Raw genomic sequence first — 25,728 nt, forward strand, 5'->3', positions numbered from 1 at the left:
TTTTTGGTTGACTGATAAAGTGCAGGGGTATGTTTATATCAGATCATAGTGGTCACTTTGCAAATGCATAGAGTGAGTAGAATTTTTTCAAGTCAGTTAAATGTGACAAGAACAAAAATGGATGTTTACCTGAATCAGCTGGGGTCTGAGATATATTAAATATTATATTAAAGGAACAGTTCACACAAAACTGAAAACTTACCCACCCTCAGGCCATCCATCAACGAAACAGATTTCAGCATTGATTGCCCACTAGTGAATCCTCAGCAGTGAATGGGTGCCGTCAGAATGAAAGTCCAAACAGTTGATAAAAACATCACAATAATCGTCAAGTAATCCACATGACTCCTTTTTATCACTTAATGTATGGTTAAGTATTTATAAGAAGGAAATTAATAATTAAACTGTTGGTTCAGGCCAAAATATTCCATAATACATGCGCTTCTTCTAGTGAAACAGTCCATCCCCTGTTGTCCTGATGCATCAAAATTAAAACATTTTATTTATTTTTTAGAATGGTCTTGGACTGTTAAGGCTTGTAAACAGTGCTTGATCTGTGCATATATCTCTCCTGATTCAGACGAGACAACTTTTTTCACTAGAGAATATAATATTATGGATAGGGGACTTATATTTTAGCAAGAACAATCATTTAAAATAGTTTGAAGTTAAAAGGATTTGTTTGTTCGAAAAGTCTCTTTTCACGAAATACTGAAGCTTCGCGCCCTTCATGCCACTTCCCGCCGAAACGGGTGTGGCCCAACCCTATAAAAGGAGCTCGAAAATGCTGACTCACCTGATTTATTTCATCGCCGAAGCGAACCAGAGTGAATCGTACGCACGGCAGAGAACGCAGTACTCGTTCCCTCTTCTAGAGAGAACCAAGGTTACGTTAGTAACCGAGTATGTTCTCTTACGAGAGTTCTCTCATACTGCGTCTTAGCTAAGACGCTACGGGAACCCCATGTAAAACGCCGTGCGTGCAGGGATCACACACCAATAAACCTGAAGCAACGCCCAGGATTTACAGTGCACAGTCACCCGAGGGACTCACAGAGAGTCCAGGACAGGAGAGGGGGGGGGCCCTCCGTCCCATATCTAGCAGCACCCGTAGATGCGGCAATATAACATCACACAGTCGAGGCAAGGCCTGACCAATGTGGCAATGCGGGTCTTACGCAATACTGCCCATATAAAAGTCGGCAGCGCATAATGCTCCCGAACTCAGAATTCCCATCAGGGCCCTGATTCGGCTATACCGACAGCAGCCTTGCTTGCAAGGCGGGAACCTCCAGGTTATAGAACCTGATAAATGTAGACGGCGAGGCCCAACCTGCCGCCATACATATATCCTGCAAGGAGATCCCAGTAGGTCACGCCCACGACGAGGCGACGCCCCTTGTGGAGTGTGCTCTGACGCCCAGTGGGCACTGAAGGCCCCTGGAAGCGTAAGCTAACGCTATGGCGTCAACTATCCATCTGGATAGAGTCTGTCTCGAAACAGCCATTCCCTTGGAATGTCCACTGAACGAGACAAACAGCTGCTCAGTCCGTCGAAAGACAGCGGAGCGAGACACATAAGCTCTTAAAACCCTAACAGGGCAAAGAAGACTCGAGTCTCCATCCTCTCCTGACACCGACAGGGCAGACAGGGCAATAACCTGAGCCCGAAATGGCGTGTTGAGGGACTTCGGCACATAACCGTGCCTAGGTTTGAGTATGACCCTTGAGTCATTAGGCCCAAACTCCAAGCACGACTGGCTCACCGAGAGCGCGTGCAGGTCACCCACACGCTTCACTGAAGCGAGAGCCAACAAGAATACTGTCTTGAACGACAGATGCTGGAGGCTAATCGATTGGATAGGCTCAAAAGGGGGACCCTTCATGGCCTCCAAAAACCGCCGCGAGGTCCCATATAGGGACTGACGGAGGTCTGGGAGGATTCAGCCTCCTAGCTCCTCTAAGGAAGCGGATGACCAAATCATTCCTTCCTATTGACTGACCGAGCGCTGTTTCAGAAAACGCTGCGATGGCAGCCACATAAACTTTGAGCGTGGATGGGGCTCTGCCCTTATCCAACAGCTCCTGTAGGAAGGAGAGAACCTCCGTCACCTCACAACTAAGGGGTGAACATCCCCGAGCTGTGCAACAGCTGGAGAACACCGACCACTTCGAGGCATACAGCCGTCGTGTCGACTTGACGCTATCTGTATTTGAAAATACGCGTCCTTCAGATCTATTGACATGAACCAGTCTCCTCTGCGAATATGCGCGAGGAGCTTCCTGGTCGTAAGCATTCTGAAACTGCGTTTCACCAATGCCTTGTTCAGCTGTCTTAGATCCAGTATGGGCCTGAGACCCCCGTCTTTCTTGGGCACTAGAAAGTATCTGCTGTACAGCCCCCCTTCGCTTTGAGCTTGAGACACAGGCTCTACAGCCCCTTTGCTCAACAGTTTTGATATTTGGGCCCGAAGTATGTGTGCTACTTCTGTTTTGACCGTAGTTTCGATGCGCGCTAAAAAGCGCGGAGGGCGTCAAAAAAACTGTAGCGAGTAGCCTCTCTTTATAATGCCTAGCACCCAATCCGAAACCCCTGGAAGCGCTGACCATGCATCTGCATGAATGGCTAAGGGCTGGATGCGAAGCGCGCTCTGTTGACTGGGCAACGGCGGCGCTTGGGTGCGCTGCACCATGGGCATTACACCTGTGGAATTTGATGCGGGGAGCGCGCTGATCACAGCGGGCAGATCGCTCCTCCTTGACCCCGTCCCGGCGCTTAACCGAATTAGGGAGGGCTGAGCGGGTCCCGTGGGACTCGTGATGTCTGCGAGTAACTGTGGGCTGCAAGTGTGCACATTTACCGCTTTCGACTCGCTGTCTGCCTGGGCAGAGCGTACGTGCACGGGTTTCGTTTTTACAGAAACCACGCGCCGTGTGTGACATAGTGTTTGTGGGCACTGAGTAGTGGGCACGTTTACTATGTGGCGCGCGCGACCGATCTGAGTCGATCTTATGGGCGCGAGCCCTGTGTGCAAGGCTGTGCGTACATGTGGAGATGGGCACTGAGGAGTGGGCATCGTCACTACATTTATAGCACCATTGGCCGTGGCCGGAACACCAGAAATAACACTCTTTTCGGGAAATATCTGGGTAGCCGTGATAACAGCTTTTGTGTGCAGGCAAGCGGGCACTCGTGCAGGCTTGCGCGTTGCAGAAGACGCTGAGACAGTCACAATTCTTGGAACTGCAACAGCGGTGGAACTGAAACAGCGGCGCGCTTGGGTGAGAGTTCGGCCGCGGCGACTCGTACACCGGCGCTTCGATGAAGCAGCAGGAGGCGGGGGGTGTGGCTGAGAGCCCTGCGAGGCCGGTCTAGCACGACTCGCTGCAGAACCGGAGCGCTTGCCATGTCTGAGAGCGTCAGCCCTAGATGCCTCTCAGCCACCATAGCGGAAGCCATAACTCGTCCCATGGCTTGTGCAGTGGATTTAGTAGCGAAGCACTCCTAAAATCCGCGAGACAGATAGCCTCAGTTCCCATCTCGTCCAGTTTACAGAGGAGATCAACCTGGAATATCTGCAGCCATCGTGTGTAGTGCAGACGCAGCCTGCTCAACAGCAGAAAAGATTCGCGTGAACAGAGATGACGTCATGCGGCAGGCTTTAGATGGCAACACCACTTTCGTCCTCCGTCCAGCAGAGGGTGGGCAAAGGTGCGTGGCTATCGCCTGTTCCACCGGCGGAAGTGACTGTTAGTTCCTGTTTTTAGCATCATCCAGTGCGGAGAATGCTAGTGAGACAGACGAACGAATTCGCGCTGAATATGGAGCGTTCCAAGCCTTTGCCACCTCTTCGTGAAGCTCAGGAAGAAATGAGGCGGGCTTTGAGAAGTAGGCTCATCCAAAAGGAAACTACCATCCAGCCGGGAACAAGAGGGGGGCGCTGGTGCAACCCACTCGAGGCCGAGACTCGTCGCGGCCAGCGTAAGCACTCGCCTCGGCTCCTTCTCGATGTCAGCTCGTTTGCTGGGCTTCTGAGCAGAAGGCGCGAGATCCCCGGAGCTCGCCCAGCCCTCACTGCCCGAAGCTAGCAGAGAGCACGTGTCCTCTTCCCCCAACGCGGCCCTGAGATCGACTTTCTCGACTTCCAGCGCCATGGGGAAGCGATGCAGGGGAGGCCGGTGAAGCAGGGCGAACCGGCGAGCTCGGTTGAGCTGGAGGCGGTTCCGGTAAACGCTGGGAGCGTTTCGGCGGGAAGTGGCATGAAGGGCGCAAAGTGCCCTTATTGGTCTGATATTGCATCAGCCTGCGCTCGATAGGCTGTGCACTTGCCGTAGAGCAAGCCAATGAGCGAGCGAGCCGTCTCGCCTATGGCTGTGTACTGCTGCAAATGCGCTTTACAAAATTCAAAATTAAGAATAATTTTTTGATTCAGTATTTCGTGAAAAGAGACTTTTCCCGTAGCGTCTTCGCTAAGACGCAGTACGAGAGAACTCTCGTAAGAGAACCCCTCTGTAAGACCTTCAGGATATAGATAGGAATAAAACTGGAAACTGGATGTTGGCAACCAGTGTAATAGTAAAAGTGTAATAAACACTTAAAGTTCCAAATTGTACCTAAAGTGCAAGTGCCTAAAAAAGCAAAGCAATTGCCTATAGCGTCTTGCCAAGACATAGGAAGAGTTTGGCACGAGACTGACTGAGCGAATCCTTCCACCGTTATGTTTTTAAATTCAGACCCCTCTGTATCCTCTCAGCAGGGCTTTGCGCAGCAGATACCGATACCCTTCATCAGTTTCAGCGCTGCTGTTCTGTAGGTCTTGTAAAACGCTAGCTGTGCCACAGAGATAGCATTCCTCCAAATATCATCCTCTGAGGGCCACGATTGGCTGACTCCCAGGGTTCATTGAATGGGCTACTGGAAGTGTGCTGAGGTAAATAGTTGATGAGAGATTGCTCAGATTAATTAGCTCAGCTCATTGTCTTGGCTAATTCAGTCTTCCGCATGACCAAGCCTGAAAATTTAACCTGTTTTATAAAAAAATAAAAAATATAAGGGCATATAAATAGTTTCCCCCCCTCCTCCTCCTTCATCCTCCCTTTCAGATTGCTATATAATACTATATACATTTTCCAGATTAAATGCAAGTGACAGTGGCATTTTTATATTTGTACTCAATAAGGAAATTAGCATCTTAATGATGTGAATCATAATGAGCTGGTGTGTGTTGACTTGACTCTCTAATGACACAAAGTGTGTGTTTGTCTTTATGAGCAGATAAATTCAGTCTAAAAGTTCCAGTAATCCTTATCAGGTGATATTTTATATGTATTTGGGAAGCTGGCATAAAAGTACTTTAAGAAAGTTGATGGCAGGTTGACTGCGTTATGTCATGCTATATTCTATTTAAATATATATATTTGTAAAACATTTCTAATTATTATGCATAAATATTTCATGACTTCATACTGCATACTTAAGAAACCATGTGTGTGTTTGTGTTTTAGGACCTTTTAAAATGAATTCAAGAAGGTATGTAGTAATGGTTAAAAAAAGAACGGTTACAAGTCCTTATTATATATTTTCTCTTATACATTCATATTGATTTTAACTTAAAAATTAGTTTTTAATGAAAAGAAAAATGGCCATGCACATGTCAGCAAGTTGTTATGCAAGTCAAAGTTATTTATGCAAATTGGAATGAAAACAGTTCACCTAATATGAATCATAAGCTAATGCACGCAAAGCATACAACCCTCCATATGCACACAGTCATAATTGTATGTCATGCACGGAAAGATATTTTACATTTGAATGAACATGCGTCAACATGCTAATGAGTTTACAGCGGTGTAGCATATATCTCTGCAGCATCCAGGGTGCCATAAGGGTCACTGTGCACTCCAGGTTATTCCTGCCTAGAACAGTCCAGAAAACAAATGACTATGTAGGCATGACCCGCGCGGTTTGATAAATTTCTCACATTTCCAGCAAATGAGTGCAGTCAGGCGCACATTAGAGCAGAATGGCAGTGACATTAAATATTCAGCAGTGCTCTTATTAATGTTCATTCCATCAGCCAAATGCCAATCCTTACCAAGAGAGTGATAGAATTATTATTTTCTCTTCTATTTCCTTCCACCCTGTCATCCCAAGTCCCCTTACCCTGAAGGGGAAAAAAAATCTCTGAAAAGGCCGTCCACGCAGATGGCAGCAAATGTGGTGGGTTTCAATCACAGTGTGAATGCCAAACAGTATTTACTTCTGGAGTACCTGCGTCTACTTGAATCTAACAAACTACATGGGGGAGACCCAGGCATCTCAGTAACTGTAAGGTTTTAACTCAAAAGTCCAGTTCCACAAACAACTTTTTTATTATTATTATTCTGTCCATACTTGTGTTATAACACTGCAGTAAACAGCTGAACAATATAACCACATTGGCGTAGATCCAATGTAGTTTGGGTCAGTACAGTTTCTGTTTATTTTTGTTTTATTCATCCAAAAATCTTGAAATCCAAAAAATATATATATAAATAGAAAATGAATGAATGAATGAATGAATGAATGAATGAATGAATGAATGAATGAATGAATAAATGACTAAAGACATGCACAACTGTTGTCAGAATTTGTCTATTCACAAGAGGAAATTACATTTTAAATGATATTAAAGTAGTAAACAGGTTTTTTGAAATTCACAATATCAATGTTTTTACTGTAATTTTGATAAAATCAGTGTAACCTTGGCGAGCATAAAAGACTTCCAAAAAAACATAAACAAATATTGCAGACTCCAACGTTTTAAATGGTACTGTATAATGATTATGTATTTCATTTATAGATTTTTTTTCAGGGCAGTGCATGTATGTATGTTTAGTATGTTAAATGTAATATTTATTTAATGTACCTTTTCTATTAGCAGTGGTTTGATTTCAGATTGTATGCTACCTTATACTTTTTCCATAATTTTTTCTGTTTTAATTTTAGCTGTAAAATGTACAGCAGGCAATTTAAAGTTAGGTTTTCATGTCTGTTGGTATGTTATCATAAAATCTAAATTCAACATATGTTGAATTAACTCTTTTTCTTCTGGGCATTGACAATAAAAATATCTACAAGCAAACCCTGAGATATTCTGCATAGTGAAAGTGGCAACTAGCCTCGGTGTCCTCTCTAAACATTATTTTCTAGCCAGTTCTGTGCATCATCATGCTGCCACTAGCACACACAGCTCCAGGTGACGGTGGGAACAGTTGTTTCAAAGAGAGAGAAACAGTTTTCCTATGAAAAATCAATCTATCGCATTATGAGGCATTCATAAGTTTCATGACTGGAAGTGTTCATGGTCAGAACTGTGAAACTAATTGCCTGTGAGAGGAAATCAGATCATTTTAATTTCTATAGTCAATATTTGACCAGGGTCTTTGAAGTGCCATGGCCGTGGGTGCTTTTGGCTTGTTATCCGTGTGGATGCAATGGAATAAATTGCAAAGAGAAAGGAAGAGGACGTGATGAGGAAGAGAAAGAGTGAGACAGAGGTTAATAAATTGCAGAGAACTAAGAAAGTGCTGGAGCCACATGGACCCTTTATACCCATGGAACAGAGCTACAGTAACTGCACCATTTGAATAGATTTTGAGCTAATGGACTTTCCTCCCCCTAAAATCTATCTATATATCTATATAAAACTGTGTGTTTGCATTATGTAATTTTATATATAGCATTATAATAATAAATCATGAATAACTGAAACTTTATATAACGCTACAAGATTTTATAAATATGTCAAAACAAATTGTTGTAAGACATAACACTGAATATCATATGTTTATTGATTATAAATAGATGTAAGAAACTCTGCAGAGGGTCTAGCAGAGTTTCTTTCTCTGAACTTAATTGGTCACAGTCGGAAGCACCTGTGATTTGGGTAGCTGAAAGTTGTAACACTCTTGAGAATATCATTCTCATATTCAGATCTTATTTAAAGAGGTATTCTGCTGTTAGTGAGAGCTGTACTGCATTTAATATTATTCAAATTCGAAGTAACTTGAAGACAATAAATCTGTTTCTCAGTAACAATCATACTTGTATTCTCTTCATTGGTGTGACTGTGTTCAGTAGAAGCAAACTTCTTTCTCTACCTTGGGTTGTTTATTTAAATGCTCTTTGTTCTGCATGTGCTCAGAGAAATCAGTGAAAGATGGTTTGATCTGAACTGCTATTTAAAGCAGCGAGTAAATGACAGATGAAGATCTCGTCAATGTTTCCAGGAATAACCTAAGAGCTTCATTCAAACCAGAAACCTCAAATATCTCTATTTGCACAGTGTTTTGTCTTTACTTTCAGGAATGGCACCAAATTACTGTACATTCTGTATGCAAAAAATTATTTGATCTCTTCCTTTGCACAATGACAACATCCTTAAACAAGCTTTCATCAGTATCATTCATCTGAAAAGTTTACCTTGTATACATTGACAGTTTTTGATCATATAAATAGATTATGAATCATTTTAAGTTGTAAATGTACATAATGATTCATGTAATGTATGGCTGATATTATATGTGGTAGTCTCTGATTCATCTTTTTTCTTAAGTGGATATTATTACTATATCTTTGACATTTATTCTCACCTGTTGCTATTTCAGAGACAAATTACCCCATTAAATTTTTTATTTTTATTGCATTTTTAGAAGAGAGTGAAGAATGAAATTGTTCTATGACTTCAAACTGTTAATGAGCAGAGCTGTGCGCTAACAAATTGAGAAAAGACACCATTACTTGAGACTGAAAATTATATCTTGCCCTGATAATAAATGTCAGTGATAGTAATGATGGATTTTACATCATTCAGAAACTTCATTTGTGCTAATATCTGACTCGCAGTATATTTTGCTTTGATATCTCTTTCTGATTCTCATCAGGTCCAAGTTTTATCTCAGAAGCTGACTATTTTATTTGTCATCATATAAGTGTTAGTAATTATTGTGTGATTGTGCATTAGGAATTGAGAGCCCGTGTGTATTAGCTTGTGGGTCCCTCAGATCTTGTGGTCACTGCTATGATGCTCTGAGTCTGATGACATATGGATTTTCTAGCTAGGCCAGTTGTAATGAACGGTATGAACAGCACGTTTCTAGAGGGCTGATGGTCCTGTGGCCTGTTTTAACCTTTACCCAGATGACAGAGCAGCATGTGGGACCATGGCCTCGCTTCTCCTCTACCTAGCCAGACTCATAAATCAGGTACCAGACCGCTACAAAGACTCATGTTTACTTAGATCGACCTCCATCTATGCTGTTTGAAAAGCTATCTGAGAGAATTGGGAGTGAATTAACCAAAGATAGAGTTTCTTGTTAAAATAATCGTTTAGTTAATAGATATAGTATTGTATTTTTATTTGTGTGTATATATATAGTATTTAATCTACAGTATGTGGCTTGATCACTGATCGCTTCTGTAGATTAACAAGTCAGGACCGAGCTGTGTTTTTGCCACGAAGGCGAGGGTGACAGTGCTATTCAACAGCCTGAATTATTTTAGTGAGTCCACACAGCTTATGACGTGCGATGTCCTCCCCCTCAACCGCACTGTAGGTCGCCTTTGTTATCAAAACTTCCCCCGCTTGATTGCCTCCGATCTGATTCTAGATCAAGTCAGTCATGCTGAGTGGGAGTAGACAGGTCTCTCCACTTAACAAAGATGAGCTAATACAAAGCCAAAAATACAGTGAGATCAAACATCACAATGTTTTGAAAGGGTCTCTAATAAATCTTTGAAGTAACTCTGCAAATATTATTTTTCTCAATTTATTTTTTCTTTAAAAATCTTTTTGCAGGTTCTTCCCTCAGAAGAAGCAGTCTTGGAAATGCATTACCTGTATTTAAATAAATAGTTCACAAATAAATTAATGTGGCAAATCTTTTTTTTTTCAAATCTGTTTTTGTTTCTTTGGAAGAATTGTTAAATGGGGTCTCAATAATTATATCAGGTCAACTGAGGAATTGATAAATGTGTGTATATATATATATATATATATATATATATATATATATATATCAGTTACTAATATAAAAATCATGAAATAGAAAATTAATTTGTGGTTAAGAGGTGGTTGAAAAATCTTTATTTCTATATCGTATTGTATTTTTAAATTACTTTTTACTATTTTTATTTAAATTCTAGTCAAGTCACAATTATTTATTCAGCACTTTATACAAGATTGTTTCAAATCAGCTTTACAGGGATACAGTTTTTTTATTATTATTATAATTCCACTTTTTAACTTTTTTTTTCTTCAGTGGTCTATTGATTGTTTTTCCAATGATTTATTAATTTCTCAAGTGACCTAGTATGATATTTGAGTATGAAAAATCTCAATTTGAAGGGCTATCTGGCCCTTCCCCTTACCCCTACCCCTCCAACCAAAAGAGAATCGAGACAAGGGGAAAGGGGAGGGGCTAAGGGGTAGAATTGGGATTGGGCCTAAGTCTCCCAAAGGGTAACAATTTATTTTAATGGTCCCTTTGACATTCTAGCTATAGGTAACTTCAACTACTTGTCAACTACCATTCATTAGAGTATTAGTAGTCTGTATGCTTGATATCTGTTAACATTATGTTTTGATAGTCCCTCATGGACATTCTACTCTAACTTTGCAACTACATGTCAACTTAGAATGTCTAAAAGGCATTCTTAGTTATTACCTTATTCAATTATTACCATCTTGTGCCTTATGTTAACTTTGAGTAAAAAACTGACCAAAAATATTCATCTCAAGATCTCGGTTAGTTCATATATGCATCCAAAGTCAGAAATGGTCATTTAGAATGACATGACATTCCTAATTAGACTGTTCCTGTAATAATTAAGAGTCCCCACCAAAAAGCGTGTGGCGTACATAAAGATCATGTTCTTTAACAACTGAAAACAAATGTCTTTCAGCCAGAGGTGTGACCCACTCTTAGTGGTCGTACACCACTATGCTTGCCTCATAAAATCCCAAGCTCATTAGCCAGACAAGTGCATCCGTGTCCATGTTAGTGAACAGAAGGTTCCATATAAATAGCTGGGTCTGCTTGAGTGGGAGACTGGAACTGTCCTCAGCAGCAGATTGCTTTGGGGGTGGGGAACTGGGGGGGCTGGGGTGGAAGGCAGGCAATTTCCCTCCACTGAGGGAGAGTATGGTGCTGATGGAATGTGGATTTTGATAAGGCGGAATGCTTGTGTGAGTGGTACGTCTGGCTGGGCAGATATAGACAGAACAGAAGGGTTTTAATCTGGGGTAGTGAGCTGCAGCATTAGCAGCTGGGGCGTGCTATAGCCCGCCGTATTTTGCCACACAACTTTGTGATTTGTTTCAAGGCATAGGAGATACAGTGTTTGATTCGCTGAGTGGTCACAGATATTTGGAATGAATCTCTCGAGGTATCGCTCGCCCACACACTTGTCTTGTCCTCATTATTTACTAGACTGATGGGAAACTGTTTAAAAGTTAAAATCTAAAGCAGTGGTTCTTAACTTGACTGGTGCGGGTCGTTCTTGTTATGCAGAAACTTTTGAGCTCAACTGAAACTTAAAAAAATGTACATGTCTTGAAGTGTGAGGAAGTTAAACTAGCTGGATTTTTACACAATGGAAAGGAAACAAAACTGATCCACTGAAATAAAGGATTTAGAGTTAACTTACTTGAAGGTGTCAACTTAATACTGTGATAATATCATAATAATTTATGTAACTGTATCAAATTGTGCATGTTTTACAGTTCATGCAAGATAATGTAGTTATGTTGTGAATTCACAGTAAATTAATGAATAGAACTAACTTTTATGTTAAAATTGGACATAGATCTAACGATCACCTTTCGAGACATCGGTTGTGTTGGATTCACTTTAAAATTCAGTCTCTCGTGGCTTATTGTGCATTTTTAATTTGAGTTCTTTTGGGGGCTTTGCACATTGTTTGAGGTCATTTTAAACTACAACAAGGATTAATGGATAACAGATAAAAGAGTGAGCTCACATAATTGTCAATGGACTGAAATTAGCTAATATTAGATATCACATTCTTTAAGAAGTGGAAATTTTTGTAAATATGGCTGATATTCATTATCAGTGGAGAGAACTTGTGAAGATTTAATAGTGTTAAGACAGATCTATATTTCTGGCAAGTCAGTTTCTTGAAGCTGTTATGTTTTTCCCTTTGCTACAGCATTTTAATGCATAAAGCAATGTTCGAAAATTACATTTTGGAGGAAACTTTCTTTATAGACTCTCAAATTGCTTAGTTATCCTGGTTTGTAATTTTATACGGCTGTCAGTTTGAGTTTTTCTCATTTATAGAAAGACAGAATTGCTTACAAAGAAACGTCCACGTTACTTTTATTGACTTTCACAATTGTGGCAATTGCATAAACTCTGAACTTCAGTCCACTGCCTTCCAATATGCCACAGACCTTTGAGAGAAGTGAGCTCAAAGTTATGAATGACTATCTGCAAGAGCCATCTTGACAAATGAAGATTTATGGACTGTTTTTCCCCATGAGAGGCATTACATCTTTTAGGGGGAACCATGATATCATTTGTTTTCATTTGGCTGAAAGCTTCCCTAAACTCTAAGCCCCCTTCACCAATATTTAGATTAAATAGTAATGTACCATATGATGGGATGTATAAAATGTCAAAAGGTTAAAGTAAATGTACGGTCAGTCATCAAAAACTGTTATAGGTTGCTTTTTTTTTATTCCCATTGCTGCATATGTGGTTTTCTATACCATTCTTTCATATATTTGATGCTTTCTGCCATATAGCTAGAATATAAATTATTTTCTTGGAAGTAATGTCCTTGTAATATAAATAGACTCACTCAATCAGTATAGTAAAGGAAGCTGCCAAAACATTTGTAGTGTGTGGGTGTATATGTGCATTCATACAAATTTGTGTCCATTTGTGTTGTTGTGCCAGCTTTGGCCCACTACACTGTATTTAGGATTTATCAAAAGCAAGCATAGTTTACCATTATATTTAGAATTTCACAGTGAATATCACAAGTGTGCGTTATTGCTGTTTTATTTCTAGAACACCAAATAGGCCAGTTTAAAGTTTGCGTGTTTCTTTGGACTGTCACACTTGGTTGCAGTACCAACTTTTTAATCATTCATGCTTTATTAAGCAGCTTAAATTAGTTGCATTGTAACATTTAAAACAACACATTTTTTTGCATTAGACAAAATCCTATAGACTTTTATCAGATTATTGACTTTTTGAGGTTGATGATAATTAAATATAATTGAGGCTGTACTGTTATGGACGTTAGATGAGAGTCCTCTCACGGAAAACATTCCATAAGTTTTGTAATGCATCATAGTATTCATTATAACCTTTTTAGAAGTCTCAGAATGATAAAGATCAATGTAATGCTACATGACACCAAGTATTTTCTACCCACGTTTCAAAATCTCACATCTGACATCAAAGGTGTCCAGTTTAAATTGGTCGAACACCCTGCAGATCCACAAAACCAATAAATGGCCTTGCTGTTTGACCTGTGTCTAGCTCTCTAGTGAGAGAAATGAATTGTCTTGACATCTCCATCTTCATCAAGTTCATTTGTTTTGTGGTTGAAGTCCCTGAGCAACGTACAAGACATCATAACCCTGTTTAAATATCTTTATTAAACCCATCCGTCTTTACTCTCATTCTAACATGTTACTCTCTCAGATGCGATCGTATGTAACCACAGCAAGAAGAAAACGATCAAATAAGCAGAGGAACTGCACCTTCCCTGTGGAATCACATTATCCTTTAACACACGAGGAATTTTAATGTGGAAAAAAATCAATTGACTCAAATCTATCACTTCGAATAACGCACACCGATTAAGGAAAGTACGGAAAGATGAATTTTCACTTACAAAATAACATGATTTTATTGGATCATAAGCTCCCACTCTGACTCTTTATAATGAATACCCTGAAACAGATGTTACTGGAGCAGATCAAACTTCCAATCAAACCCTAAGCAATAAAGACACATTTTTTCATGATTCCCCACTGCACTACCTCTGTGGCAACGCTGAGTGTTTTTATTTATTCCTCCCCGGGTTGTGTAAGAAAGATTTACCACTCTTTAATTGCTTAATGGGACAGACAGACAGAAAGAGAAGGAGGAGAGAGACAGAAACAGAGAAATCTCATCAGAGAAATAAATGAGTATGAATGAACATATTTGGCAAAATGTAATTACCGGATTAAAAGGAGGGGAAATGCACATTAGGAATAAAGCAACATTAGAGGCAGGGGTGTAATGGTGTCTTTGTGGAAATGTTTCATGTTCTTCTAGCAGTGGATCAAAGTGTTTTTGTTTTTTTTATGGTAAAAATGGATCTTGGTAATTTTCTACCATGTTGGAAGCACTCATTTGACATAAGAAAGAAAAATGAAATATAGACTGCCCTCTCCAATCAAAATGAGAAATGCATTACGTTCATGAAAAATTTAGGATAGTGAATGTTCTTCCAAGACAAATACGTGTAGACTTCAAAAAAAAAATCTGAAAATTTTTAATGTATTGGTGTTTTTGTCCTACGAACCTTTACAGACAAATTAAATACTGTATTATTTTTAGGAACATTGGGGTTTTATGATAATAATTCCTGTCTGAAGCCAAATCTGTGAGTTTAAAAGATGGAATTAATCCAAAAGTCCTTCTGGAAATAATTTTTGACATACGCTTATACCACACAGTAGTAGCATAAGCTTTGATCTTAATTCTGTCCATATTCAGACAATTTTCTAAAAACTAAAAACAGAGTTTCCAATCTTGCCTAAACCAGTACATGAAATCACTGCTGAAGTCCCCTGTTAACTCAGATGTGCTGTAAATGTTGAAATCCCATCCAAACAGTACTTAAGCCTTTACCATCCCTGTATTGCCTTTGAACATTTTATGAAACACTTCAGGTCAAAGGTTTGATGCTGGAACACTATTGCTTACACAAGAATCTTTCATTTTCTGGACAGTTTTCGGTTAAACCATCCTTTTAATCCTAACTCGTATGACAGGCTGGTTTTTGACCCTGTCAGTATGGTGCCTTTTAAAGTGTGCAGCGTGAGCTGATTGGTGGCTGGGAGCTTGAAGACAAAGGAGTTTGCTGCATGTTCTCGGGCCAAAAGCAGAATGTCCAAGCGATTTAAGCCCCGATGATCATCTAACGAGCAGCAGAGAGTGGAGGCTCCCGACTGTTTTGGCTGTGGGCAGAGTGAGGAGATAGATTTGTTCCAACTCACGCAGTAGTCGAAAAAAGCAGTTAGCGAAGCCCTTGGGGATGGATGGACTCTGAACGGAGCTGCTGTTCCTTTTTAAAGAACTCAAGCGCCACTGATCTCCAGCAACCTTTAAAACCCGGTCCCGCAGTCTGATATACAAGTAGCAGTTTGTATGCATGCTTTAACTCACCCCCGAGACTGTAACAGAAGATCTATAACATTGTACTGTTATATTAAGTACAAACAGAAGTGGGTAGGGTACCCAAAAACTAATAGTAATAGTCTGAGCAACGTACAAGAATCATGTACTCTATATCTATAGTCTATTTTTATTTAGATATATAGATAACATTTATGTAATGTATGTGTGTGTGTGTGTGTATGTATATATATATATATATATATATATATATATGTGTGTGTGTGTGTGTGTGTGTGTGTGTATTTTATATATATATATATATATATATATATATATATATTTTTTTTTTTTTTTTTTTTTTTTTTTTTTCTCAGCCTTTAATCCAGTCTTCAGTGTCACATAATCCTTCAGAAATAATTCCAATATGTTGATATACTACTAATGATGTTCTTTTTAGATTTCTATTCATCAAAGAATTCTTAAGAAAATGTCACAGGTTCCATAAAATATTAAGCAGCAAAACTGTTTCCAGCGCTGGTAATAAATCAGTATATTAGAATGATTTCTGAAGGATCATATTACTCTGAAAACTGGACTAACAGCTGATGAAAATTTTGATTTGCATCACAGAATTATTATAATTCTATATAAAAATATTGTGGAAATATCAATATTAATAGTGTCTAGGCAAAAGCATTCCTCCTGGAACAGCGCTAACATAGTTTTGGGGGGTATTCATTTCATACTCTGTGACAGCTTATTTAATGTAAAATAATATACATTGTATTTAATGTATAAGTTACACGCACAACAAACTGGTAATGTCATAGTGGTTTCTTGTACTGTAGTCAAAAGTAGCCTATCTATACCTGTTGAATCGTAAACAGCACACATGGTGTTAATCTAATAAAGATCTTCATTGCTAGCAAACAGTAGCCTTTGCAGATTTGCTTTCAATTGAGTGCAGATCCAAAGCCACATCTTCAATGCTCTTGATGTTCTTAAACTTTCTGTTACAACTCTGAGTGATAACTGCTTCCGACGGCTCAGCACAGGGAACTGAACGAGTCATTCAAACTGATTCACAAACCAGTTCACTGGTTTGCCAACTGGTTTGATCAAGCCTTCGAACAGATTTGACTCAAAAGAATGAATCATTCGCGAATGGGCATCGCTCATTGCCAAGAGAAAAGTAGAAACGGAAGCATTTATAACTTGTATTGCATTAAGATAAAGTAACGAGAGGAGTGTCGCAATAACAAAGTAGTACATATTTTCCCCCATCTTTTCCCCATCCCAATCTTTAAATATACTCCACAAGTATTAGTTACCCAAAAAATGTACTCAAGTAAATGTAACGAAGTAAATGTTACTCGTTACTACCCACCTCAGAGTACAAACAAACTGATTTGGAGTGTCACTGAAAAGAGACGAATGTATCCATACACATACGTTAAGGCAGTACTGGGAGATTCTGTGCCATCCATCCTCACAGATCCAAATCATTTCCCTTGTCCAGCAAGAATAATGAAAAGGTATCTGGTAATATATGCAGTAATTCAGACAATAGTAGAGTATTGGCTTTAATAAGCAAAACTTTGCCAAGAGAGCACAAGATGGTGATTTGCGTAGTATTTAATGCCTTACTTCCCAAGATGAAATTTGGCAGAGATGCACTGTAGTGTTTCATATAAAAGTGTTTTTTTTTTCTTTCCCAAGTTACTTTTCATTGAATAAAAATTGTGTAGAGCATCAAGTAATAAAAGAGGTTTATTCTATTTAAATCTGAATTTAAACAGCAGTAATTTACACTTCAAATATTCTGATTGGCTGTGTCAAACATGTTAAATCATTAGCCTCAATATTTCCCTTCCCGTGAAAGGAAGCTGCTTTATCCCAAGCCTTTTACTATGTTTTGTTATTTCACCTTTTTAATATGGTTGGCTAAACATTTGAAGGAAAAAAAAGAGATTCTTTTTTTAAGAAGCAACTTGGCCATGTATGAATTTACATAAGATTCAGGAACATAAGTCTTTTAATCTATTCTCTAACCGTCTTTGAAGTTTAGGACAAGTTTAAAGGTTAATATTATTCAAACAAAACTGCAGTGTCCTAAGGATATTATTCATAGCCATTTATAAATATTTCAGTCTCACTGTGAGTTCATTAGCATAAACAAAAGAAACTCTGTCCATGTGACGCACACCTTTTTGAGCAAATACCCACACATACTTTTAAAAACCTCTCCGCATCTTAACATGTTGCTGACTTAATTGATTTTCTAAATGGAGATACCGAGCAGCTCTGCTAACACACGATTTCCTTATGCAGAGTGTGTGTTTCGTCGATGCCTCTAAATATGTTCTGTAGCATGCTGGTGTCCCGCTTTATGAGGGAGAAACGAGAAGATGCTGGAGAATACTTTAATGAGAATTTAATTCAACAAACAAAGGAATACAATCACTGGAACTCAGGAATGAAGTTTAACAGTGGACAGGAAACAAGGGGCAGAACAGATTATAAATACACAGACACCAATGGGACACACCTGGGAGCAAATGAACTAATTAATCAAACAAAACTGGAAACAAATTAACACGATGAGGAAAGGAACAAGAAAGACTGAATAAGGAAAACAGGGGTAAAACAAGGGAAAACAAGTCCACAACACTGAACAGCTGGTGGCTTTTAACGTTGGTGATGTCTGGATGCCCCCAAGGAGTGGTTTGACGAAATGACTTCTTTGCATGCACACATGAGCATTGGGGATTATTCTGGAGCTTAAATAAAGCGGGGAAGAAACCCAGTGCTTTCACATCAAGAAATAATGTGCAGTTCTGAGAAGACAGGTTCAGATTTAACTAAACATTGCCATATCAAATTAGTTTCACACTATGTTTTCTATATTTTAGCCATGTTGTCATAAGCACTAAGGTTTTTTTTTATTTTGTATTATCAATTTATTGTCTTATGTGAGATCTGTGTGTGTCTGTGTGAAGCCTTGCACCAAATAAAAAAACATTATTTTAGTGAATAAATTATTATAGGTTTGAGTCCAACCTTTGTTTCTCTGTTACAAAAGAAATAAACCACTACAAATATAAAAGTTTGGAGTTAGTAAAGCTTTTTCAAGATTTATTTCTTTTTCTTTTCTTTTTGGAATCCAAGGCTCAATTTGTTGCAATAAAAACCGTAATCTATCTCAAGAATTCTCAAGAAATATTTCTTATCATCAAGGTTGAAAAAAGTTGTGCTTTATATGTTTTGTGGATTTTTTTCCCACCAGGATGCTTTGATATAGAAAGTTCAGAAGAGCCGCGTTTGTTTGAAATGTAAATAGATTGTAACATTATTAATGTCTTTACTCTTACTTTTTAATAGTTTTATGTATCCTTACTGAATAAAGAACATTCATTTATTATTACATCTAAAGAAATCATGAGATGTGTTTTAATATCACAAAAATCACAAAACGAACACCATGCATAGTGAGTGCTGAAAACTTTTAAACATGTTATGAGATGATATGTGTATAAGATCTTTCTTTTCTAACTTGTGCTTATTTTTCTTCTCTTTAGGTTAACGGGTTTCCAAATCCCCCCTCCCGTCACAAGCACTGGGTCTGTATTCTCCTTGAGACTCACCAGTGACTTTGCTGTGAGCGCGCACGGCTTTAAAATCTATTATGAAGGTAAATATTCCAGTCCATTCTGTGTTGTGCTATGTCTTGTTACACTTATATTGTCATTTATTGTGCATATCAGATGAAATCTGCGGCATTATTTAAGAACCACTCGGCCTGGTGAGTTAAAGGCTACCCTGCAATCTGTGCCAATCATAATTGTATTTATTAAACCTCATTGAAGAGGTGGTCTCTGACTACAGACCTCATCACTCCACATTAAATTTAATCAAATTACTGTCTGGAGGCTTTGGCTAAAAAAAAAAAAATAGAAAGCACAGAGCATTATATCACCTTGTATTTAATTTATTTAGCAAGTTAACTAATGGATAGTGAAGGATACATGACTTCTATCTGTTTAGTGCATTAGTCTTGGGTTTTTCTCCCAGTTGCTTGGCTGTGCTTTAGAGCCTCCTATTCTTATTTAAGAAGATGTACAGGCTAAGGATTTATGTATTATGCTAAATAAACAAGCTAACATACTTTGCTCTGTGAACATATTTATGTACAGCAGAGTTGGGTTTTGAACTTCTTTCCTTATCAGAGCATTTGGCGGCTGGATGAATGGGAGGAAATACATTCACTACACATATTAGCTTTGGGAGTGAGGTGGTAGGAGGGAGATGGATGAGTGTGGTCTTGTTTGTGTGTAGAAGAGCCGCTCTGCGTGTCTTTCATTGTCTGATCTGAGTCACTTGAAGTAGGCTGCGTCAGCCTGAAGCATCATTTACTGTGTTGTTTCAGTGTCTTGGCCTGTTTGCCTCCCCTTCCTTTTGATTCATGTTTTATTTTATTTTTTGGATCAAACTGTGCAGGGAAAAAGTGTCTCACTACTGCAGCGTCAAACATCTTTTGCAAGAAAGCTGTGAGCTTTAATAATCTCATACACAGCTTAAGTAAAAGTTATTGCTGGCTCACAATAAGTCAAATTTGGCTTAATTAAAAAGGTATTTAAAACTTTTTTCAGGTAATTTTCTAGTTCACGTAGAAATAGACATTTACAGTGGGGTAAATATTCATTTGATCCCCTGCCGATTTACTTACAAAGAACTTAAGGGTCTGTACTTTTTATATTAGGTTTATTTTAACAGATAGAATATCAACCAAAAACATCACAACAACCACAAAAATACATACAAAGTTAGAAATTGATTTGCATTTCAGTGAGTGAAGTATTTCATTCCGTACAAACCAGCAGGAATTCCGGCTCCCACAGATAATTTCTTCTACCTTCATTTATTTGTAAGTGGGCAAACTTACAAAATCAGCAGGGGATCAAATAAATATTTCCCCCACTAAAACACATCTACATCGAAATTTATGAAAGTATTTGACTGTATTGATTTTTTGAGAAACATCAATTTATGGTGTCGTTTATAGCATAAGAAATGCACTTTATTAGCGTTATAATGGTGTATTTATTTTATATCTAGGAATCTAGACAGATGTACATTACTTTAAAATATTATTAAATGCAACTCTAAAACTAAAAAGCTTGATTCTCTCAAAGTCATGGTGAAATGCACTCATTATTTGTTTTGGAGGCTTTAAACCATGGTTTTATTAAGCAGTATATTTTCTGCCTTCTTTTAAAATATGCTTATAATAGACCCAAGTAGAGTGAGTGACCTTCGTGTCATGTTTCAGAGCTAACTGAGTATGCAGTCTTCACTTAGGGAAAGTGATCCTCATTTTCTTTTAAAGCAAATAAGGTCTTTGGCATATTTTTTTAACCAGCTCCTCATTTGAGAGTCACACTCATGGTCTTCACAGTCAAAAAGTGACCAGACACCTGAAATGTAACTTTTTTCCCTTCAGTAAAATTCATTGACAATAGAACATTTTTTTTCCTTTTTTTTATTATTATGTTTCAATTAATGCAGTGTTTGAGATTAAAATAGAGACTAGGCTAGAAAGAGAGAGACTAAAATCCAATTTTTGCATTAAAAAATGTAACAAAAATTAACAGGACAATTTAGCATGTATTCCACTCGTTAAAGACAAAACTAAAGACAGACAGACCCACAAGCAAACAGCAACTGAAATCAGCTGCAGTAAAGGCCTGGCAAAGCATCACAAAGGAGGAAACCCAGCCTCTGGTGAAGTCTATGAGTTCCAGACTTAAGGCAGTCATTACCTGCAAAGGATTTTCAACAAAATATTAAAATGACATTTTAATTTATGATTATATTTCTTTGTCCAATTACATTTGAGCCCCTGAAAATGGGGGAACTGTGTATAAACATGGTTATAATTCCTAAGCATTTTATGTTATATTTTTGTTCAACACCTTGAAATAAAGCTTAAAGTCTGCACTTCTGTTTCATCTTGAATTAATTCTGTTGGCATAAAGAGCCAAAATTATGAAAATTGTGTCAGTGTCCAAATATATAAGGACCTAACTGTACACACCTGCACTGGATAGCCTCAACCACTTATTGTCTTATTGGTTAAACATTACACACCACAAGGTCATTGTTACACCAGACTGTTGGCTGCCTGGTTGCATTGCAAACAACAGAAGCACTCATAACTTATAATAATGTGTTGTTTGTATTTTTTGCACAAATTCAAAATCAAGTGAAATTCAGCTTGAGATGTGAAGTGCGTGTGTCCTGTGTGTTTACATAATCAAATGTTTCATAATGTGGACAGCAGTTGGGAATATATAGCCTCATCAAGCAGTCTGTCCCAGAAATGCTCGGTTGAATAAACTTTCATGCAGAGCAGAGTTCCTTGTATGACTGGTAATGATCTTAATGATTCAACATGGGCGGATGGATGCTGAGGTTGGGGAGGTTTAGCTGTATGTCAATAACATGCTATTGGCAATAGACAAGATATCAATAGGAATGTGTCTATAGAGGATGTGGTTGCAATATTCACTCTTTGGCGATTAAAAATGTTTGGCTCCTTTTACTTCACTGGATGGTTAATGTAGGAATGTACGCCAGCTGTTTTTCATCAAACATTTATGTAATTTTATATTACCAGCAGTAGCACTGGGTCCCGTTAAAAACTTGATTTTCACTTGTGTTGTGTACGGTCCCACTCGACCTCTCTGTCCCCATTTCCTCATCTGTCTCAGAGTTAAAATTGGCAAAAGCATGCTAAATGGTAGGCAGTCTTCCAAACAATTAACTGAGATTATTTTTAAAGGCTCTCTCTTATAATAATGTTCTCTGGGGTCCACTTGTGTTGTTGGTTTTTCTTTCTTTTGAGGGGCCAACAATAATTATACCGAATTACAATTAATCTGGCAATGTTTTATTGTTTATTTACTTTGCTTACTTACTTTTTCCTGCTGTGCTTTTAATACTAATGTTAGTAAATGTGCATGTGAAATAGGAAATAATTGGTCTCATTTATTAATAATTGCATATACCATTTTGTATTTATACACACAATATTTATTCTATGGAAAACATTCACCTAATTCACAACATCTGGATGCACATATGAATTGTTCTACAAAATGATGGGTTGTTTCAATATAACTTTGGGTCAAATATGGACTAACCCGACTTTTACAAATTTTATATAAAACTTTAACCCAAAAGCTAGTCCATATTTGACCCAAAGTTGGCTTGAAACAACCCAACATTTTTTACAGTGTAATGTTAATGAATTTGAAGTATTTTAAATAAGCAATCATGTGGCCAGTGCTAGTCATTTGTTCATGACACTGATGCTAATTTGACTCGTTTTAATACATATGTGACTACCGGCAATCTTGCGTTTCAGTTATTGACTGCAGTGACAATTATCTCTGAGGACTTTAATATTACAGCAATATTATTAATATGTTAGCATTACTTGTTGCAGTGTTCGTCTATTTTTTTTTTCTTTTACTTCTTCTTGAGGAGGATGAAGTTTGGTGTTCTAAAACTTTAGAGTTTCTTTCTTTCTTTCTTTCTTTAGTAAAATGTTCTATGTCATCTCATTGGTCATTTTAATTATTTATTTCTTGTTTCTTTTTGGGATTACATTTACAATGTTGTTTTTGTTATTCTACTCCAGCACTAAGATCTGAATGTTTTTACATGTTGCATCATTATTTTAGCTACCCTGGTATTTAATGACCAGTTCCTGTTGACTCGTGAAAGTGTGTTTTGGAATTAGTTTCCATTCACTCTTTTATTCTGCTGCACACAACACATGGATCCAGATATTCTTGTCTTCTTGAACCATGGACCACCAAAGATTGCGTGATACTCTCCAGGTATCTCCTTCTACCTCTTGCGTTCAGATGGGAAATGTTGAATACATTTAAAAACAGATGACGGAAGGACAAAAACATGCACAAACAGCTAAAATAACGTACAAATGTTTCCTGAAGGATTTTGGAATCATTCTTTTCAGACAATGACAAATAGACAGTTATCTAAGGGTGGTGTGGGTGTAGAACATGTTAATTTCAAAGACACTACTCTGTCACCAGTGAAACTAGCTTCTCTGAGAGGAAGTCAGCAGTTCTACTCCTGGTCTTGTAAACACATGCCTGGAGCTATTGTTCTCATGAGGGCTAGTGCAGGTAGAATATATCGTACAATATTCGTGCAGAGTCTGGCAACTTCGAGAAGTTCTCTTGAGCTCATCCAAATCACTGTACTTCACTGCTTCGCTCCTAAAGGAGAACCTCTTGTACATCTAAAGGACCTCGGAGACCTTCTGAACGTAGAGGATTTCCTTCAGTATATTTAGTATGAATATTAAAGTGTGCTTTATTATTAATGGTGCACGCTAGCTTTATTAAAAATGTATTCTCATCTAAAAGGGATATCTGAGCAAGTGTTTTGCATTCCCTGTGGCTCTAAGGTTTATGTTTCTTCATTCATGAAAGCATTTTTATGTAATGTTTTTGAAAAAACTCTTCGCCAGTAAGGCCATTAGATTCTGATTCCAGGTTTTTTTATTGCAACTGTTGCTTCCAAAGAAAGAAAGGTGAAGTGAGATCTTTTAATAAACAGTGAAATATACACTCACCAGCCACTTTATTAGGTACACCTGTTCAGTTGCTTGGTAACACAAATTGCTAATCAGCCAATCACATGGCAACAACTCAATGCATTTAATCATCTAGTTGTGGTGAAGACATTCAAACTGAGCATCAGTATGGGGAAGAGGGGATTAAAGTGACTTTGAACGTGGAATGGTTGTTGGTGCCAGACAGGCTGGTCTGAGTATTTCAAAAACTGCTGATCTACTGGGATTTTCATGCACTACCATCTCTAGGGTTTACAGAGAATGGTCCGAAAAAGAGAAAATATCCAGTGAGCTGCAGTTGTGTGGAAAAAAATGCCTGGTTGATGCCAGGGGTCAGAAGAGAATGGGAAACTGGTTAGAGATGATAGAAAGGCAACAGTAACTCAAATACAGTAACTACTCGTTTTAGTCAAGGTATGCAGAATACCATCTCTGAACGCACAACACTTTAAACCCTGAAGCAGATGGGCTACAGCAGCAGAAGACCACACCGAGTGCAATTTATGTCAGCTTAGAACAGGAAATGGAGGCTACAACCAAAATTGGACAACTGAAGATGGGAAAAACGTTTCCTGGTCTGATGAGTCTCGATTTCTGCTGCGACATTTAGATGGTAGGGTCAGAATGTGGCGTAAAGAAAATGAAAGCATGGATCCATCCTGCCTTGTCTCAGTGGTTCAGGCTGCTGGTGGTGTAATGGTGTGGGGGGTATTTCCTTGGCACACTTTGGGCCCCTTTGTACCAATTGAGCATTTTTTGAATATCACAGCCTAATTAGCCTTTCGCCGAGCCCCACCCCCCTTAGTTACTGTTGCTACTTCTGACAAACAAATGGTCAAACACGACCAGCGCGACAGATTGCCATGACGGGAAGAGGTATACCAGTGCGTGTCAGTGACCTTTTTTGGAGTAATACCTCCGCGATATCCTCCAGATCGAGGCAAAAGGGGTTACAGTATGCCGTGGAGGGTAAAAAAGCAAAATCTGAGAAACACCATGACCTGTACCTCAAATGCAACCAGCACAGCCTTGTGTACCAGTCATGCTCTTGCACTGCCGGGAAAGTTCTCTTTCATATGTTATGGTCTATTATTGTCTATTGCGAGTAGCTATTTTTATTATTATCTTGGTGAGTAAAGGTTTTAAAAATGATAACTAAATACTAATTGAGTCTTAAATGCATAATGTAGACATATAGGCTAGCCTATATAGGCTAATGTTGGCATTATTCTTTTATTAAATTTCAGCTGCTATGGCAAGCAAATAAGGCAGAGTCTTTATCTTAATTAATTTTGTTATTGCCAAATACCCATCTTAATTTAGAATTTATCTTAATTAAAATTTTTAAGAATGACTCGTTTTTATTGGTGCGTTGGCCTATTTATAGGCTAAATGAGTCTATACCTAGGGCTATTTAGAGTTCTGAGATGTTACGATGTCACACAGAGGACTTATTTTATTTCTTTGTTCAAACTTCCAAGTGGCCTATTACGTTAGTCATGTATAAATTATGTTAAAACATGTATAAATGACTCATTCTTGACAAAAGGCAAAAGAGCTGTGTGTGTGCGTACATTTGAACAATGTCGGGCTGTAAACCGGTTCTGGCTTTTAAAAAGCTGTCAATCAAAATGTACTTGTCTGGCTCGGGC

General features: G+C 38.4%; 1 protein-coding gene across 1 annotated transcript in view; it reads left to right on the forward strand.

Moving 5' to 3' along the window:
- Nucleotides 1–25,728, forward strand: part of csmd3b (CUB and Sushi multiple domains 3b) — a 423,699-nt gene that overhangs the window by 84,353 nt on the left and 313,618 nt on the right. The window contains exon 3 of the mRNA XM_059556241.1: nucleotides 18,987–19,099. Within this exon, the coding sequence (XP_059412224.1) occupies nucleotides 18,987–19,099 (113 nt within the window). The remainder of the gene's footprint in view (nucleotides 1–18,986; nucleotides 19,100–25,728) is intronic.

Source organism: Carassius carassius, chromosome 8, assembly GCF_963082965.1.
Source record: "Carassius carassius chromosome 8, fCarCar2.1, whole genome shotgun sequence".
NCBI lineage: Eukaryota > Metazoa > Chordata > Actinopteri > Cypriniformes > Cyprinidae > Carassius > Carassius carassius.